We start from the raw sequence: 19,289 nt of genomic DNA on the forward strand, positions 1-19,289 counted from the left end.
TAGTTTCCATGTGTTTACAAATCTCATGTATATATATATTTATATATATTTATATATGCATATAAAAAGGTAGATAATGAAAATTCACAGTTCTTACAGCCATTAAAGTGTCAGAGGGTGCGTGTGTGTGTGTGTATGTATGTATGTATGTGTGTGTGTATGTGTGTGTATCTATCGTCAGTTCTATTACAAACTGCAGGTTTTCCCTAAGCTAGCTCAATTACCTGAAATGCAATAGCATAATACTGATCTGTATCATAATTATCTTTTGACATAAGAATAATTTATCCTTTGTACAAGCAAAGTAACTAAGACCGGTACAGAAAAAAAAATGTCTATGGTTATTGGCACATTTAATTGTGGATTGCTTTTTTTTTTTTTTTTTTTAGGAAAATACTGTATTCTCTTTTTTAATATATTTTCTTTTCCAACAATCTACGTCAAGTGTAAATGTTAGTGAGTCGATATTGCTAGAATTGGAGAAAAAAAAGAAATATTTGTTCTTTCTTCATGTACAATTATTTAAGGTACTAATGTGTACACGCACGCAGTATATTAATAAGATACTAGATATCTGTGTACACTCACGCAGTATAGCTAGGATTATTAGATATATAATATTATAAACCGCGCTAGAGTTTTTGCTTATTAATAATGTAGCAACTAGGCCGTTCCTCTTGCTATTTCTATTTTGTCCTTAAATAATAAATAACGGTCAGTCTCCTTAATACCTTCATGATACCATGAAAACCTCCTTGTTACCATGAAAGCTATGTATGCTTTCACATGTTAAGGAGATGGAATTCTATTAATCTAACTCCCCACTGGAAGTTCTGCTAAAAGGATACCTCTAAACTATTGTGCTAATACCACTGTGTTTGGGTTTCGTGCTTGTGGACGTAGAAGGAATCTGCTGATGATGCTGTGCATGCTGGGAATGTGCTGAGTGCCCAGAGTGTGAATGGCTAGAGTGAGGGTGTTGTGCGTAGGATGCGTGCGAAGCATGCTGTCCATGTGGGTGGTACTGATGTGGTTGGATGTGCTGGGGAGGGTGGTAATGATGAAGGTGGTGATACGGTGGTGGGTTCTGCTGCATGTGGCAATACTGTGAATGCTGTGCGTGCACTTGTGCCTGTGTTTGCCCCTCGGCTTGTCCTGCATGATGACTTGTTGGATGTTGTTGGTGTGAAATCAAAGTGGGGTGCTGCTGCTGGGGTGGTCCAGACAGGTGGCCTTGGGAAGATGGCTTCCCCCTCTTACTACCGAAGAAAGAACCTAAGAGGGAGGAAGAGTTAGGTATACTTTGACGAGAAGCACATTCCCGAGTTGAGGTGGCTCGTCTGCGCATATGAGGACTGCTAATGATGGACCCCTGAAAAGGAAGCATAAAAAAAACAAATTACAAAATATACAACTAGCTTCTTAAAATTACAAACTAAAACACCCACTGCTAGAACCAACTACACACCTACATCTAACACAAATCCACTAAATGTCACTTGTCTGTCATACTAGCTATCAACAGCTCCGGCTGTATGCATAACAAGCTGTTACAGTCGTACTTTTCACACCTGAGCTTCGGAAAAATGTGCGGCTATCTACTACTCATTAGACTTGCTTTAGGTCTAGTCCTACAAAAGCTATGTCTAGGCCTGGGCTTAAAGGGACAGTCATTAGGCAGTCATGGGACACAAGTTACCAGAGGCAAACACACAGAGATAGGCGGCTGAACACATGATCAGTGTAAATTAATGGTTTCAAGATGAATGAAATCTCATGAAATCCACATTGAATTACTTATTTAGAGTAAGGTTTATCTGTCTAGCTAAGTACAATCTCTGCGTCCTGGTAAATACAGGTGCTTAACAAACAGCTTTATTATAATAAACATTATCAAACTGACATATAGGCATGAGACAGTCAAGAGCTTCATTAGAAGTATAAGATAGTGAGGGGAGAGTGTTAGCAGCCAGCTGAGTGGTGCAGAGCCACCGTGAGGAAGCAGACAGTCGTGTGTGGTGGAGACATGCTACAAGGAGCCAGTAGGAGTATTACAGAGAGCCACAAGCAGCAGTCGTGTCCCCAAAGAATCATAAAAGGTTGGTTTGTCTCGTTTGGAAGATACAGAGTGAGAATCCCAGGCATGCAATATCTGAGGCAAGCAGAATACAGAGGAACAAAAAAGTGTTCAAGTGAAAGGAAAGGTATCAAATGCATATCACATCCAGCTAGGCATCCTACTTACTTCCATATTGCTGTCTAGCGATCCTGCACTGCTGCGCCGCCCACGCTTGCCTGCCCAGGACATGCAATACCATAGATTAGACATCGACACAACAGCTGGGAAACACAAGCCTTCCCCTGACTGACAGCCTACTCATTTACTCTCTAAAGCAAAGCAACTTGACATACCTGCTGTCCTCTCCCTGCCCTTGGAACATCTTATTTTACCAGAGGTTTAATGCTACAAGACCTCTTGCGTCAATGGGGGTGTTATAGGCATGCTGATTTTTCTAGCAGTTAGTGGTCCCCAGGTCTCCACACGCTTTGCCAACCATACCCACAGAAGGACCATTGACACAGCATAACGGAAACTGAAGTTCACCAGCCACTGTGAAAGTGCAGTATACCCAACTCCACTTAGCAGTAAACCATGAGTTAAATGATCGTGTGGAATAAAACCATCTAGTAAATACGATCCTCCAGAATAACTTACTGGAATGAACTTGTCTGAAGCTGTGGTGTTCCTGACCTCTCCTCAGTCTGAAAAAACTATTTATACTATTCTTCATTACATGAAATGGAAAGGCCACATCTCTTTCTTTAAAATCTCAAACATTTACTTTACTCGCATGGGCTCTTTACAATATATGATTCATTAGACATTTAACCACTATAACTAGTATCAAGTCTGAAATATCTTTTCAGATTACAGCAGATAAACTCAAAGATGAGACAATGAAAAAGGTACACACAAAATACTAGTAGAGTATGAGAAATGGAACATCTGCTTGTGATCTAATATCTCTACATCAGCGGAATAAGAGCTAGGAGCACAGTCCAGGGCCTGGGCTATGGGTAATGCGGCTAAACTAGCATTGCCAACACAAAGTAGCTTACTTGCACGGGTTTTGCCGTTTCTGAGCAAGAAATTAAAGGCTGTAAAATGACACTGGATAATTAGTGATGCAATGAATGGAAATGAAATCTCTTTTTTCATATACAATATGTTTTTGTTATAAATATTGATTTTATGTATTGCAGGGTGTTAGCTTTATGTATCCAGCTAAAGGGTTGGGCCACCATCAATTATATTCCCATTATTAGATTTCTGGTTGGCCGAATTACTCTGTGACTTTGTAAATTGCTTGGGCGCTACACTGGAGAGCTCTCCCTAGCAGAGTTCCTGGCACTGCTACCTTGCCATGGAGCCCTCTACTCCTGCTTTCTCCGTAATATAAAAGAAATGAAAAATGCAATGGGGACAGCAAGATATTAAAGTATGATTATACTAAGGTGATATGAAATCTCAAGCACAGGGATCTTGCCAAAGAATCTGCAAGAGATAAAAGAACTTGATGGATTAGCATTTATCTAAAGTTGCAATGCTTCGTTAGGTTTGACCGGCCTTTTAACTGTCCAGTAGTTTTATTTTGATGAAATCTGAATGTATATTTGTGTGTTAAAGTGACTGTAAGCTTCACATGGAAAGTGCCTCTTTTTCTCCTAATATCCAGTGATGTGTATTTCTATCGTTTTCTAATCTGCACTATAAAAATTGAATTGAGAACAGATAACACATTTACACATGTTTTTGTAAGGAAGAACAAACTGCCTTTTTGTGCCATAATTATACACTTGTGCATGTTTGGAATAAAATTTAGAAAGCAAAAATGTGTTTTGTGAATTATTGAAGAAAAATAAATTATACAAATAGAGTTATTTCTGATTTTTTGTTCAGGGTAAGCACAAGAGTGCAACTTTGAGATATGATAGGAAAGCAATGTCAATTTATCTATGATAAACATGCCTGGGGCACTACTTTTCTAGCCATACACATGCCTGGATACAGGTTCTCTTTTGAGAATACAGATATATACATAATTATAAAGTTTGTTCAAATAAATACTGAATACAAAATGACTAAAGTACTAAAATAGTATACTTTTCAAATGGGAATGGATTACTCATGTTGTGCTTATTACACAAAAATAATATAAATAATTGTTCTTATCAGTATATTGTACGAATGTTTATATCCCCCAGCAGTCCAGCCTTTGGTGAATTCTAACTAGACATTCCTAAAAATATTTTTATATTTTATGGTAAGAACAAACATTCATAATACTGCTAACAATTACTATTAATAATATATATGTTAAAAGAAACTTATTTTAAATAACCGGCTTTGCAGTGTGTAGGCAATAAGGGTTAATTAATGGGAGATTTCAATAAACATTTTGATTCCTTGTGTGTCCTACGTATCAAACTGAGACTTCTCACCTCCAAAAACCTTTTGCAAACACAGTGATAAACAGACTGAAGCATGACCAATATTCAATGTCTTCCACAAGGCATATCAACCATTAGGTGTACCTGAAGGTGTACAAGGGGGTAATCAGGGTCCAGTAAGGCTAATCATTTCTTGCTTCCCTATCTGTAAAATGGCACAGGGGTTCCTTAGTCACCTTTGCCAGTTCACTCCCATGTCTGTGAATGCAGACTTTCCTACATCCCTCTTCCTGACCTTGTGTCAAAGAGAGCATTCCCGTTGAAGGAACAAGTTTAAATACCAGAGTGGAGCATCCTATGAAAGACAGAGGTTTCCTCGCCCTTTCATTCAAGGCATTCTTACAGCAAACAAGTGGTTTTTAGGGCAGCTTTGATGAACTAACAAAGTCACCTGTTCACAAACCTGGATGCTTGAAAAGTCAATCTAATACTGTAGCCAAAAAAATATAAGAATTTTGAACTGTCGACCTTATCACCTTCTGGAGGTAGCGTTAATTGGCCCATTTGTCGCTCAAGCATCATATTGAACAAACTTCCTTTCTCCTGCATGTCACTCATCAGTTAATCATGTCAAACAGCTAAATAGCTCCCTATATGCAGCTAGTTATACTTGTGCTAACTTAAGTTGACTTGATATCAACTCTGTACACACCTTTAGGCATATATAATGCATTCACCTGAAGAAAGAGGTAATGGAAACCCAATATTTTATGATACAAGCTTCACCGAAAATACAAGCCAATACATTTAATACACAACTCAAACTAGTAAATCGTATCAAAAGTAGACTGAAAAGGAGACTCACTACAGTGTATATTCCTTTTTCTTTACTGGCTAATGGTAAAAGACGGAATCTTGGTCTTGTTTGATCATAGCAAAATATAAAATGATGGTAATTATTAAATATATCAAAAAAGTAAAAAAATGAATGAGCTCCTAAAAGCAAAGATTCTGCACTAAGATACCTTTAAAGAATGAAAATATTTGGGAGTATGCTGTGTACTTAAAGTGTGAATCCTGTTTTGCTTTGCTGGCAGGTTTTTTTCATAGTGCTCAGCCAACCCCATGCACATCAGCTAGACACAACCTAAAATTTATCTGGCACAGATATTTCAGCCTATAAAATCCAGTATTATTACAGTGCACTGATGGACACTGGGGATAATTTACCAAAACTGGAGCGAAAGCTGATGGTCTGGGGGGGCCTATGGAGAGTGTGCCAGGAGTCTGATGAGGTATGAGTACCAGGTCCACCTGGGCCAGTTTGGTGCTATGAGAATTACCAGAAAGCCCTCCACCTTGATCCTGTGGAGCAGAAATTTCAAAAGAGGAAAGGTGTTGATCAAGATAAACTGATCCCACAGTCACTAGAAAATCCAATGTGATACATAGAGGATCCCTGGACCTGGAGACAAACTGAGTCAGTTTGTTGTTGAACCTGGAAGCCAGGAGGTCCACGTTCAGTGTATCCCATCTGTGACAAAGGTCTTGAAACACCTCCAGGTGAATTGACTATTCTCCAGACATTGATTGCACTGAACTCCAGAGTGCTGAGGAGCTTCCTATGGTGACCAAGTCTCTTGCACTGAGAGAATTTTCAGGATTCCTCCCCATCCCTACAGGATGACATCCAACATAAAAAGCTTCCAGACCAGTAGGTGAAAGGATTTCCCTAACTCTGGAGTCAGACTTGTGAGCTAAAAGGCCAGGGCAAGCCTGGTCTTGGGGGTCAGGCATATGCAATGGCCCAAAGACTGAGCTTTCTTGGCTCACATAGCCAGATCGTTGAGCTGCAATTGTCTGGAGTGAATTGGCATGTGAAACTGCTTTGAAAGAGAATACCATTAAGCCAGAAACCCTTGTGCAAAAACAGAGGATAGGTTGGTTCCTGGACTGTGTAGTCGGAATAAGGGAGTGGAAAGTTTGAGTTTTTTTCCATTGAAGGGAGGTCAGGACCTGTAAATCCCTCTGAGCGCCTCACATGTTACACAAGGTATCTAGAAACTACCTCCGCAGTGCCTGGTGCCCGTAGGTTTTATTATAGGCAGGCCCTCACAGGGTCTAGGGTACAGCCCCCATGGCTATGCCAAGGACCAGCTGATCACAAAAGCTGCAATATGAGCCCTTTTGCCTCTGCTGCAATGGTGGAATTTTGCTAGAAGAAACATGATCTTGAGAGAAGGGATGGATTGAAAAAAAAGGTATGCTTCTCCCAGAGCAAAGAAGATATTCTTTCTCCTAGTACACTAGCAAAATATTATAGCATGATGGGACTGGGAGAGGTTATATTAGGCTGTATTACAGCTTTATTTTACAGCAGAATGATTCAATGTACCAAATTTACTGTACCTTGTGTCTCTTAATGTACTGGTTGTGATTAGTAAAGGCAGACAACAGAAAATGGGAGAAATTAAATTATTGACTAAATCACTATGAAGAGTCTATCCTCTTGGGAGGAATTGGCCAAGTTGTGAAATCTTTCTCAGCATATGCTTACAATACACAAAAGCCCTTGTAGCCCTAAACAGCCTTAATCCCTCCACAATGTCACATCCACCAGCAGATTGTGGTGGAACACGACCCTTTACCAACACCCTAGGGCTTTACAATGGAACCCCATATAAACCTAAGGGTGGCTCCTTGTGATATTGGTAAAAGAAAATAAAAATATTGTAACACATCACATCAAGCAATACAATCGGGACAAAATATCAAACATTTATAACATACACACACACACATATATGTAGGGTACATATTCATAAACACAGTATGCACATCAATCTAGAGATCCATCTGTATGTATCCAACATGTTAACAGAATAAAAAAAAATATATAGCAACATTTTTCAGGAAGGTCAGTGACCCAAGAGACCTGTTGGACACACTGCCGACAGAGCAGTGTGAGTGCCCACGAGGGGAGAGGTCAGGAAGGTCAGTGACCCAAGGGACCTGTTGGATCCACTGCTGGGAGAGCAGTGTGAGTATCACACAGAGGTGTGCTGAGAGTCTTAGAGCTGAGGAAAGCGACTAAGGACTGCATATTCTACTAAGGACTTTGTATGCTGAAGAAGGCTAATTATTATAAGAAATACATGAAATGTTGGCCATGGTGTGAGCAAAAGACTGTCCTTTATGTTGCTGCCGGAAGCTGTCTTGTGCAACAGGGGAAGTCTACCGTGTTGATAAAAACAGACTTTTTGTGTTTGCACTTAATAAAGCGGTGTTTTACTTGAATTTCCTGGCTACAGTGGAGTGTCCTTGTTACACTATTTTGTTTCTTCTTTCCTTTTTGCTACACTCTCTATTTGCTTAGAGATATAGGTTGCCAGCGGATGACTCAGCCCAACAGACTACCTATAACTGCAATACCACTTTTGGATGATCTGTAGTAATATACTATAGATGACTATGCTGCTTTGCTCTTGGTGTGTAGAAAAAGAAATCTAATGGAATGAAGCTACAAAGAAGACTGTGAGTAGAGATGGCATGTACTAATGTGCTGCCCTCATGAACTGTAAAAAAATAGGCTTTCCTGTAGACACTACTCATCAAAATGGAGTCTTTTTGCCAGCCCAGCAAGAGATAAAAGATACAATTATAATCTTATTATGCATCAAGGTAGTAAGGGTCTAAAAACACTAAAACAAAAAAGTAAAACACATGTAAATAGATATATGGAAGATTCGATTGCTTACTTGTTTTTGAGGGCCGGTGCACACCTAGGCGATTTATCGCGCAGTTTGAGTCACGTGATATCGCGCAAAACACAGATTTGCATTGAAGTCAATGGAGGCTGCTCACACCTTTGTGGTTTGTTGCGCAACCAAATTTGTCTGTCACGCGAAAAGGTGCAGGAGCTATTATCGGCCGGTTGTCGCGCGGGTTGGGCCCAATAGACATATATGCATTGAAAAACGCGCAACAATTGCACTGTTTACAATGGACAGTCGTGCGATCGAAAACGTGCAACAACCGCTCGAAAGCAGCTCGGCATCTGAATCGCTTAGCTGTGAACCTAGCCTAAAAGTCCAGTTTCCAGGGCTAGCACAGGGATTCTGGCTTCGCTAGCTAATGAGCCACTAGTAATTGCCACTTAGAGACACATGAAGTAGTAAAACCAGGAAGGATGAAATCCCTGGAGTCAGCAATAACAGATTTTCTTGGGTGTGTGATAAGTAGACCTTGTTGCTGCAATATCAACATGCAGTTGGAGGTACTGTCGGGAGGTGGACACTCTTGCAAATCTATTTGTGTTATATTTATATTGTTTATGAAAAACATAAAAAAATTGAGATATGCACAAAATCTTTCTGGTGTCTTTGGAAATTATTTCCGATGCTGTATATCACTAGCATGTCATCATTTTGCTCTAAGTTTTAAGCAAGAATAAATCAACCTTTTTTTATGCATGGGAGGCCCACATGGGATGTAGATCCTTGATTCTTTTTTTTTATGTTTTGATACCTTGTTTTCTAGTGGGTCCCCACATTGTTCTCTCTTCCGCCCCCTGCACGAGTACCTCCATCAGCTAAGCTGCTGCTGTGGAAGTACCTGTGCGTGCATGTTTCCGGCCATGCCCATAGGTAGCGGTGTGCGCCTATAGACACACACAGTGTGCGGCAGGCCACTCCCCTCCTCTCCTCCCAACAGTTTGACTGATGGCAGAAGGAGCCTATTGCTCCTCTGTCCTCAGTATCCTCGCCCGCAACCAGGACGTTTGTCATAGCTGACAAAATTACAAATGATACTACCACAGGCACAAAACGCTCCATTTGTATATGTAAATCTCTGGACATGATTCGGAAGGAACAAGATATTTAAACATAATATTTTTTTATTTGTGATGGGAGTCTTACTTTAACAAATAAGTACTTTCTTTCTGAAGCAGAAGGACCACAGAGACTCAATGCTCAATCTGGAGCTACTCATAAACATTAGATCCATTGAGTGAGTCATGACATCTGGAGATATTTTATAGCATATTTTTAAGTCCAAATTAAATACCTGTCTTTTCAGCAGACTGGACACACTTGTGGCTTGTCCATCTGCCCTTTTCACAGTCATTAAATTAAGGGGCTTTAACAAAACATATAATTTCCCTTGAAGCCACAAATACTTGGGCTAAAACACAGCCCTGGCACATAAAGCATAGCGGTCCACAGTTAAGTATATAACCAAAGTTTGCTAAGCTCAAAATTTCTTTGTAAGCTATTTATTATAGTTATGGGTCTATTTTGCTACTTAATGAAACAAGATCACATGAGGCTGAACAACCCCCAGTAGAGCTGCTGGTTTGGTTAGTTTCCAGACAGATTGGGCTACTCAAAGAAAGTCGTTGCTGCATTCGAATCACTGCAGGAAACCATTCTGTCTTGATTTTGTAAGTCTTTACCTAGATGTACGTATGTGAGTTGGTGAAATTTGGTGATGTCACTGCTCTGCTGCTCACTATTCTTGCTGGAGAGGAAGCTTTACCTGAAGACCTGCAATCATACCTCCCAACACTCTGAGGTGAGAAGGTTCCACCACAATGTATTTAGGCACTGGACACACCTGTCATGCCCCCAGTTATGCAGACTATTAAGAATTTATATACCAAAAATAATTGGTTAATCTAAAAAAAAATGTTTTTCACCATTGCTTTTCCTTTATATTGGCTTTTTAAAATATCAAACAATTTAATTAGGAGATATGATAACCTTTTTAAGTGCAAGATAACACTTTTGTTAGTTAAATAAAACCTTTTAATAGATATTTGTACAGACCAAGAATACAGACAACTGAGAAGGAAAGAGGGATTTGGTTCCAAATTAGGGACAGTCCTTGCAAATAAGGGACAGTTGGGAGGTATGCCTGCAGAAGATGCTTTTGCTACTGCTTTATCCATCATGTAGATCTGTGTTTTCTGTAACTCTACTGCTGTTTAATTATCCCCCGCCCCCCAGTTATCAGATCACCAATCAAAAGGGTGGCAGCTCTGGCATGAGGAAATAAATCCTTCTCTTCTACCAAAATGGCCACCTCCACACAGAGACACAGTGCAGAACAAGGAATTGGAAGTTAGTTATGTGGAAAGTATCAGCTGCAGGGTGTCTACAGGCAATACTGGTGACTAGTCCTTTGCCCTTTGCTTGCCTATTTGGGCACATCTTCCACAGTTTAGGTCCTCTGTAAATGTTAACTGTACTTAAAAAAACACTAGTGCACATGTGTCTGTTTCAGGCATAGGATGAATCACGATTGTCAGAATATTTACATATCAATGTTTAATAGTTAAGAATTCAGGTTTAACTCAGAACTACACAGAACATTCCATTCTAAGTTGGCATACCTGTATAAAAGAGTTAATGTTTATTTTAATTGAGTCAACAACACAAGCAAAAGTTCTCCAATATCGTGTGGGTAATTAAAGGATATCAAAACACAAGAACATCAATTTTATATGTTAAAGCTTTCCAGGCTGGTGTTTATTTTAGATGGTAATCCTGTGAATAACACACATTCTGTTCTAGGAAGACAATGCTCACTCCTCCACTGTATCTATGGAGAGAGCCATGGTTGCCACCCAGGCTGAACTTCAAACATGTCATTCTCTCTCTATCAGAAGGCTGATAAGAGATGTTTTGCTTTCAACTCACATAAAGTTACAAAGACACAGCATTTCTGGCAAGATCAACAGGTATGTTCTATACATGTTAAAATGGTCTCAGCCTTAAAAAGGAAAAGTAATCAATTCACTAAATCTAAGAACTAGTAAGATACAATATATTACATTTTTGTTTTTTGGTTTAGATACTCTTTAAATTGAAAATTAGTCTAAATAAAAGGTAACATTTGAGAAAAAAAATAATAAGGAAAATATGAAATATTGCATATTAATATTATGGATTGTTCTAACCAGCCAATAGTTGGAGCTTTAAGCTCCTATTTACATTTTATACAATAACTCCTTTATGCCTTTACTGTACAAAGCCTGATGTTTACATAGCTCAAAAGCCATGTTGAAATTTACACAGATGAGTAAATGTCAGAGGAGTCATGTCTCTCTCTCACCCTTTCCCTTAATGCCTCATTCAATCCTCTGTTAATGAGAGACACAATTCTTGAAATTAGATACCTACCCTGACTGTCACTTTAGAAAACCCAAAGTGCTCTGGGAATCCTTTGTCATGTATTCAATGCATGGCTCTAATATACAGTATGTACATATATTAAAAACAGATATAGAAGATCAGTTTGAATGTGGACTGTATGAACTTAAAACAAACACTATTAAAATAAAATCAACCCCAAGTACTGTAGTTTTTGTTATCATTTATATTCCTGCTCTCCATTATGAGGCTGTCCAAGGACATTAAGGGTGGTAAATACAACACAGTAAAAAATCAGCACATGGAGAATCTGGTGCTGGGGATGTTACACTCTTGTAGTGGCCATGAAGGCTGGGGTGGGATTAAAGAATGGACCTGTAGCAGGTGAATATTACTGGCAGGCTCCCAAAGTAATGTATGCAACTGGCAAAAAGTGTATAATATTTTTAGTACATCTTGGCTGGATTTACAATCAGACACACTATGCCTATAGGTGGCAGTGGAAGAGGGGCGGCTTTTCCCCATATAGCTATCGGCGACACATTTTTGTCATCTCCTATAAGATTATTCACACATTGTCACAATGTTTTAAACCAGGTTATGACTAGAAGTACAATAGCATATTATATGTAACAGTGGTGACCCCAACAGAAGAGAGTTACTTTGGGCACCAAGTGTTGTACGCCTACAGGCACCGGTAATGGAAATCCAGCCATAAATATACCACAAAACAGGCTGTGGGCGGCCAGTAAAATACATCTGCCTCGTATATGGCCAGGTCAAGGGATTTAAGGAGATTCAGTAACAATTATTACATGTTAAAGATATAAAATTGCAGAGAAGATAATTCTATAGTACAAGTATGCACAGCGTTTACATTATACTGTTGTAACCACCTGTAAACAGATTACTATTATCACCCGGCTGAATGGATAAGCCAAAAACACTATAGAACATTCTACAAATGGCCAGTTGCCTTCAACAGTAATTTCTTATGCAATGTTTCTCAGGTTTGTTCTACTGTGTCTGTTGGCATGGATACAGTGACAGCTGGTTGTTATAAAATTTGTGGTAATCTTGTGCAATTCTTCCTTCACTTTCCACCATTTTTTGCTGCCCATTTTCATTTTTGTGGGGAAATTTTTTAAAAATGGCGGGAGTTTAAAAACACACACACACACACACACACACACACTTCTCTTCCATGCCATTTTTACAATACCCCGTTTAAATGGTATAACGCAATGATAGTGACATGGGTAAAGCAAACAAGCGTTGGCACAAAAAAAGTAAAAGGATTCATGGCTTTATGCCTCCTGCACTACCAACTACAAAACTACTGGTTTACAAGAAATATGTTCGCAAGACTATTACAAGGTAAAAGCAGGACATTATGGAGCGGTACCCTGTCCTGCACAGCCTTTTCTATAAATACGACTAGTAAAATATTTGAATCAAATGTGGAACATTTCATGTGGAATATGGCTACCTGAAACATTATATTATGAGTGGATGGCATGAGGAATGGATAACAGAAAATATTGTGTTGATGCATTGCTGTAATGTTTATAGAATGGATGACGGAGCGAGAGTATGGCTGGAACCTTATGAAGGCAGGGAGAATGAAAATAAATTAAATATAAGGGTTAGGTAGAATAAATTGCCTTCCTGATAGTTTTATGGCATGGTCTACAGCAAAGCTGCCAATTCTAAAGCAGTGCTTCACAAACCTGCCCTTAAGTACCACTAACACTGAATTCAACCTTCTTTAAAGGTGAACAAAATTTTTAGATTTAAAAAAAAAACTGTTACAGTGTTTTGACCTGAAAGTCAGGGAAGCACGCGCTGTACTTGAGCCAGATATGGGGAAAGCTACACTAAACCTCCCCAGAACCAATTTAATTATATGCCTAACGGAAGTTTTATCTCAGGCATAATGCTGTCCACAGTGAATAAACAGATATCTATGTTCACCTTCACCTGCAGTATTGGAGAGTCAAAAGAAACAGTTGATTGGTTGCTCCAGGCACCACAACTGTTCTGAGGCAGTCCATACCCAGGAACATTGATAAAAACCCAATTGAAACCTCCGTATTTATTACTGTAAAGCAGTTAGGCTGCATATGTAGTATAAAAATGTAGGACTTTTTAACTTTTTTGACCACTAAGTGCTGCAGCAAGCGTCAAAGCACAAAGGAGAGCCAGATAGCTCTCTCTTACACATAACAGCAGCCCGGCTCTCCAGCAGACTGACAAGACCCTGACCACTGCTCTAATTAACAGAATAAGCAGTGCTATTGATTGGATAAATGATCAGTGGGGCATGTTGGAGTACTTCTCTTGTGTAAGAAAGCCATTGTCCAGTTCTCTTATATACTGCCAGCACAGGGTATTTTAGCCTTGCCGCGGCACTTAGCAGTTATAAAATGTAAAAGAGTCCTATATTGATTACTGTATGCAGCCTGGCTGAATTACAGTAATAAATAGCGTGGGTTCAATGGAGCTTTAAATAGGGCCTCTGATTACTACAACAGAGTAAAAATAAATCTGACAACTTCTGTTTTATTCTTTTTGTCCCATCTTATTTCTGTTTGCCTATGTTAAATATCCTTCCTGAATTTGAGTTGAATACACTTTATATTGTACTATTATAATGATTGTAAAACTTTATTAATGGCAATAGAAGATAATGGTCCACATTTCAGTAGTCTAATGGAGGTAGATGCTGTAACACAATTGCCGCTAATGAAATATGGAAGACATCATGAAACAGGACGGGTATCTTCTACTGCACTGCATTGTGGAGCTGCTGTGAATTTAGATGGGCTTCACTCCATTTCATTCATCGAATGTAATGCACGGGTACACAGAAGCAAAAGGATTCACATGAAGCGATTGTTACATGGACCTGGGTCTGTCTGATTCTAATTCTACAGTTCCACTTACGCTTTCCACTGTCTTCACTCTCCGTTATAAGTATACATAGTAATCTACAGTGGTTCAGTTTTCAAAATAATAAACAACAAAAAAGCAAATAAACCAAATCAATAGTCTCATTTCAGGGTTACGGCTGCATACATCACAAATTATGGTATATTTAGATTGAATATACATATTTGTGTATATTAAGCTCATAACCAGGTATGATATAAGGGTTCTTACCTGCTTCAGAGAGGTCCCTAAGGGAGCTGCTGAGGGCACTGCGTTTAAGGCCCTCTCCTGTGGCGTAACTGTCATCAAGACACGTCCGGTTCAAAGTGCCATTACCAGACTCCTTTTTCAAGCTGGAACACTGAGATATGCTTGGACGCACCACCCCCTTCTGCTTCTCTAACTCCGCTAAAGCAAACAGAATAAGTATACGTAGGGCATTATTAATATATATATACAATCCCTATATTTCTCAACAAAATTATGTGGGAAGAATTTAAGGTTTCAGTCTAAAAGATGATGACTCTCCAGCACTTTACCCACTTTCAAGGAATTATTCTCTTATACATATTAAAAATGTTTTTTCCTTTGTTGATATTTGTGTAGTATTTTTATATTCCTGACATTTTCTATAGTAGTTGCCTTGTAGTATATTATATCTCTCTCTTTAAGTTCATCCTTTCCAGAATGCTTAATTATAAAAAAAAAATATTTTCTCTTTCTTCCTCCTATTTTGAATCTACTACATGGCTCCCCACCACTAAACACTGCTCCAATGTTTTCCCACTAATGCATTCCAAAAATGTTTTGCCGCAAAACTCGTGGCTTCATCAGTGGATAGTGTGCAAAGTGCTCAGAGTCAGTGCTTAAAACAAAGTGCCATCTCCATCTTGGCTCTGCTTCTATTTATAGTCTTCTAATCACATGGACACTGCGTCGCAATGCAATGACTTCATCACACAGCGTGCCTCATCATGCATGCCACGTAATTACGTCAATGACGCCATTGCATTCCACTTCTAATCATTGGCGCTATTCAACTACATCATTTTCTTTTGGCGACTTTAGCTTTAAATAGCGTAACTCCCCATAATTTAACGCTTTCTTAGTCTTCCCTTGAGTTTTGTTTTGTAATACTGCAAATATCAATTAATCTATTTGTTAATTTGCAAAGATTCATTCCTCTACTGCCATCAACTTTATTTTACTTTAACCTCCATCAATTATAAATATTTATTTACAAATGTAACCTTTACCTACATACCAGATATTCCATTTATATTTTTATTAATTATTTACACCAATTTATTACCATTTGACTTCTTGTACTGCAACCTCCAGCAGTTACATTAGCACTTTAACCTGCAATCCCCAAGGGAAAAAAAGAGGAGGATAAAGTATGCATCAAAAAAGGAAAGATGATTGCAGGTTAAAGTAGAAGTGCTAATGCAGCTGTTCTGCAACATAAACAGAAAAAATAAGGGTGGTCCTGTGTAAAAGTAGAAGTGTACCACATATCAATGATTAAAATGTTATATCTTGATTTCCAGAACTAAATTATAAAAGGAAGCATCTGATTGGTTGTTTTAGACACATCCCTACTTTTTCTTTATACACCTTTACATCTTCCCATGTTAGTAGTCTCTAAATAACAAAACAAAGACTAGAGTGTAGAAACATTCTATATACATTTAAAGCTTGTGGAAGATTAAGTTATTTTCTTAAATAAATCCATAGGGTATATACCTTTGTACTTACACTCTATTCTGTACTTTTCCATTTCTTGAACCTCTGCAATGGACTCTCTCAAATCGTCCGTGAACTTCTTGCGATCTTGAGGATTTGGAGCGTTAAAGTTGATCAAAACCTTAACGTCAGCTCCTGGAACTGCTGATGTGAGACGGATGCCATTTGGATAATCTGTAAGAAAGGAGAACATTTGTTAGAGGAGTAATACATTAAAAAAAAACAAATATTTAGACTAATGTATATCACCCAAAACTTTTTAGGTTAGTTTTGGAGAAAGGAGTAGGGAAGGATTAAAACGCCTGTCAGTTTATTTCTTCTGTCTGGGTCCCGTTAGGGACATTTCTCTTTACCTCCCATCCAGAGATGCAACGGGAAGTAAAATCTTGAAATCTCATCTGAACAGCTTTCACCTGAACAGGTCTCTTCAGTGGAATATTTACCCTCACATTTTGTTGTGGTGACAACTGTAAAATTTGGTATTTGCCATCACTTTCTGTCTTGAAAACAATGATCACAAGGACATATAGAGAGGATGAATTTCTCCAGCAAAGTAACTTACAACAAAAATATAAGAGAGGTTCTAACACTTCTCACGTTATCCAAAAGTGAAAACAAAGTTTTGGCTCTACATACTCTTTAAGTTGTAATGCATTTAGTGCTTCCCAGCCAGTATTTTTTTTTAATTGACCTACCATAGAAACAATGTGGTGTCAATACTCCTTGCTGACACAGAGCTGACCACTGGACACACTTTGTTAATTTTTTTGACCCGTCAAAACTCCATTAGTAATGTCAGGTGCTTCTCCACCATGTAAAAGCAAACGTTTCCATTAAAACCATAGAAAAATATATTTTACTGACTATATACAAATTTAAAAATAAACAAAAACTTATATTTCTTTTTTGTTAGGAGAGCGTAAGAAGCTGCTAATTTTGCTAATTATTTATTTTTTTAAACTGGTGTCTCCAGGGCTGTCATCCTGATCCTACCTATTTTGTGATCAGTGAATCATCACCCAGCTTAGTAAATGGGGCTAAGCTGTGTTCACTTCAATCAACTGCAGGAAAAAATAAATTCCGTTGCATATGATTGGGTATTGGAAATGAACATAGCTTCACCTTACTTATTAAGCTCAGTGAACATTCAGTTTGAAAAGTGAACTACTCCTTTAGTAAATCAACCCCACTGGACTGAATGAAGCCTGCAGCAAAGTCTTAAAAGTCTTCCTTCCATCCTGCATGCTTATTCCAGCTTAGCCACTCAATAAGTAATACAGCCAGGTTTACGATAGTGGCTATGATACCTGCACCTTTAAAAATAAAAGTCAGCAATGGTAGTTCGCATATTTTTTTTCTTCACGGGTTCCATTTAATATAAATCATTTGTAGCTGGTTGTTTTCTTGAATGAGGAAATAACAAGTTTTCATATCCTTCTCTTTATTCCCCATTTTTTCTACTTATTATTGCTGACAGTTGCTGGGAATGTGAAGGCAGGAGAGATGAATCTGCCTTGTGTAATTCATGAACCTCTTGGCAGCTTATCACATCTGTTTTTGTTCTCTATAGCTACGAGGTATAGGAGTGACTGCCTGTTACAGCTTTTCTTCCAGCACCTAAGACATGTGTTAATTCTGCTCACTTCAGAACTATAATGGTAATGTTTTAGCAGATCATTCATATATTACGGGATGCCCATAAATCCGTCATAAATGCCCAAGAGGCAGCAGATGTCATGTAATAGCAGCTAGCTGTGTCATTCCGACTTCAAAATCCCAAAAGAGAAATGTGTGAATCGGGAGGAAAACATTAACTATTCTCCTGTGCAATCTGTCAGGCTCTGTACAACGTGAAGCACGGAATCCAATCTGCGCTGCATAAAATGTAATGTGGCTTTTCACTTATTTGCATTACATCACAAGGCCAGACCGAATATATACTAGCTAGCGCAAGTCAGGGATTAATGGGTGTAGAAGAGAATGCTGAATGGCCAGAGGTAGAACATAGATGGCAGACAGACCAACAGGTACATGAGAAATAGACAGACATAGATAAAATAGAAAAACATTCTTGTATATTGCCACAAAATCTTATTTGTAAAGCCTATCTCCAGGCACAAAAAAACCCCCCTTTGCTTCTGCAAGGGATAACTGCTTGTTATTGTCTAGGGGGATTTTTTAAAAGTAGTTTTACTTACATGATCCCTGATCCCGCCCCACAATGGCAGCTAACCTCTCCCCCCCTCTGCTGGAGGGGAAAAGAGGTTACAGGCGCTGGTCTTTGAGCCATTGGGAGCGGGATCAGGTAAGTAAAAGCGCTGTAATTAATCCCCCTAGACATGAATGAGCAGTTACCCCATGCACTGAGGGGTTAGCCCCACTGTAAGGGGAAGCTTTATTTCTGTCTAGAGATAGGGTTTAACTCTTTTTAAATGTTTCTCTGTAAAATACTTTATGATTTTATTCAGAAAAAAAAACACCAATTGCCTATATTTCTCCATAATTAAATATATTTTTAGATTTACTTTCCCTTCACTCCTCTGATTCGATCCCAGTGAGAACGTCCATGGGGTTGTGGAATCTCTCCTCACTCCTAAGTGACAGCGCTGGGTGCCAGAACAACCAAATGCCAAGTACCAGAGCTGACACACAGGAGAGAGGGAGGGATGAAGAGAAGGAGGCAGTCATATTCCCCTCCATACCTGGAAGCACCATGAATTTCACGTTGCTCTTGTCAGCAAATGGAGCAAAGGATGAGTACATGACTCACTCCCCTTTCTCCTGTGTGACAGTGCTGGATATTGGTGCATAGTCACTCGGGCACCAGCAGTGTCACATGGGGGTAGAAAAGACTTCTCAGCCCTGTGTAAGCTCCAAGGTAGATTGACTCCCCACTTACAAAGAGCTCTCTCCTTGGTATCAGCAGCAAACAGGGCAGTTGGGTAACAGAAGATAGAAAAGTATAAGCTTCTGCAGGAACCATCATTAAAGTAAACCTGTACACAT

At 38.9% G+C, this 19,289-nt stretch overlaps 1 protein-coding gene across 2 annotated transcripts in view; it reads right to left on the reverse strand.

The window, feature by feature from the left end:
* Positions 1-15: 15 nt before the first annotated feature.
* Positions 16-19,289, reverse strand: part of IQSEC1 (IQ motif and Sec7 domain 1) — a 208,234-nt gene continuing 188,960 nt past the window's right edge. For both annotated transcript variants that reach the window (XM_018557180.1, XM_018557181.1), the window contains exons 11-14: positions 16,296-16,457; positions 14,769-14,945; positions 2,246-2,295; positions 16-1,372 (exon numbers count right to left, since the gene is read on the reverse strand). In XM_018557180.1, coding sequence (XP_018412682.1) covers positions 851-1,372; positions 2,246-2,295; positions 14,769-14,945; positions 16,296-16,457 — 911 coding nt within the window. In that variant the 3' untranslated portion in view covers positions 16-850. The remainder of the gene's footprint in view (positions 1,373-2,245; positions 2,296-14,768; positions 14,946-16,295; positions 16,458-19,289) is intronic.

The sequence above is a fragment of the Nanorana parkeri genome, unplaced genomic scaffold (genome assembly GCF_000935625.1).
Source record: "Nanorana parkeri isolate BGI_ZX_2015 unplaced genomic scaffold, ASM93562v1 scaffold270, whole genome shotgun sequence".
Classification (NCBI taxonomy): Eukaryota; Metazoa; Chordata; class Amphibia; order Anura; family Dicroglossidae; genus Nanorana; species Nanorana parkeri.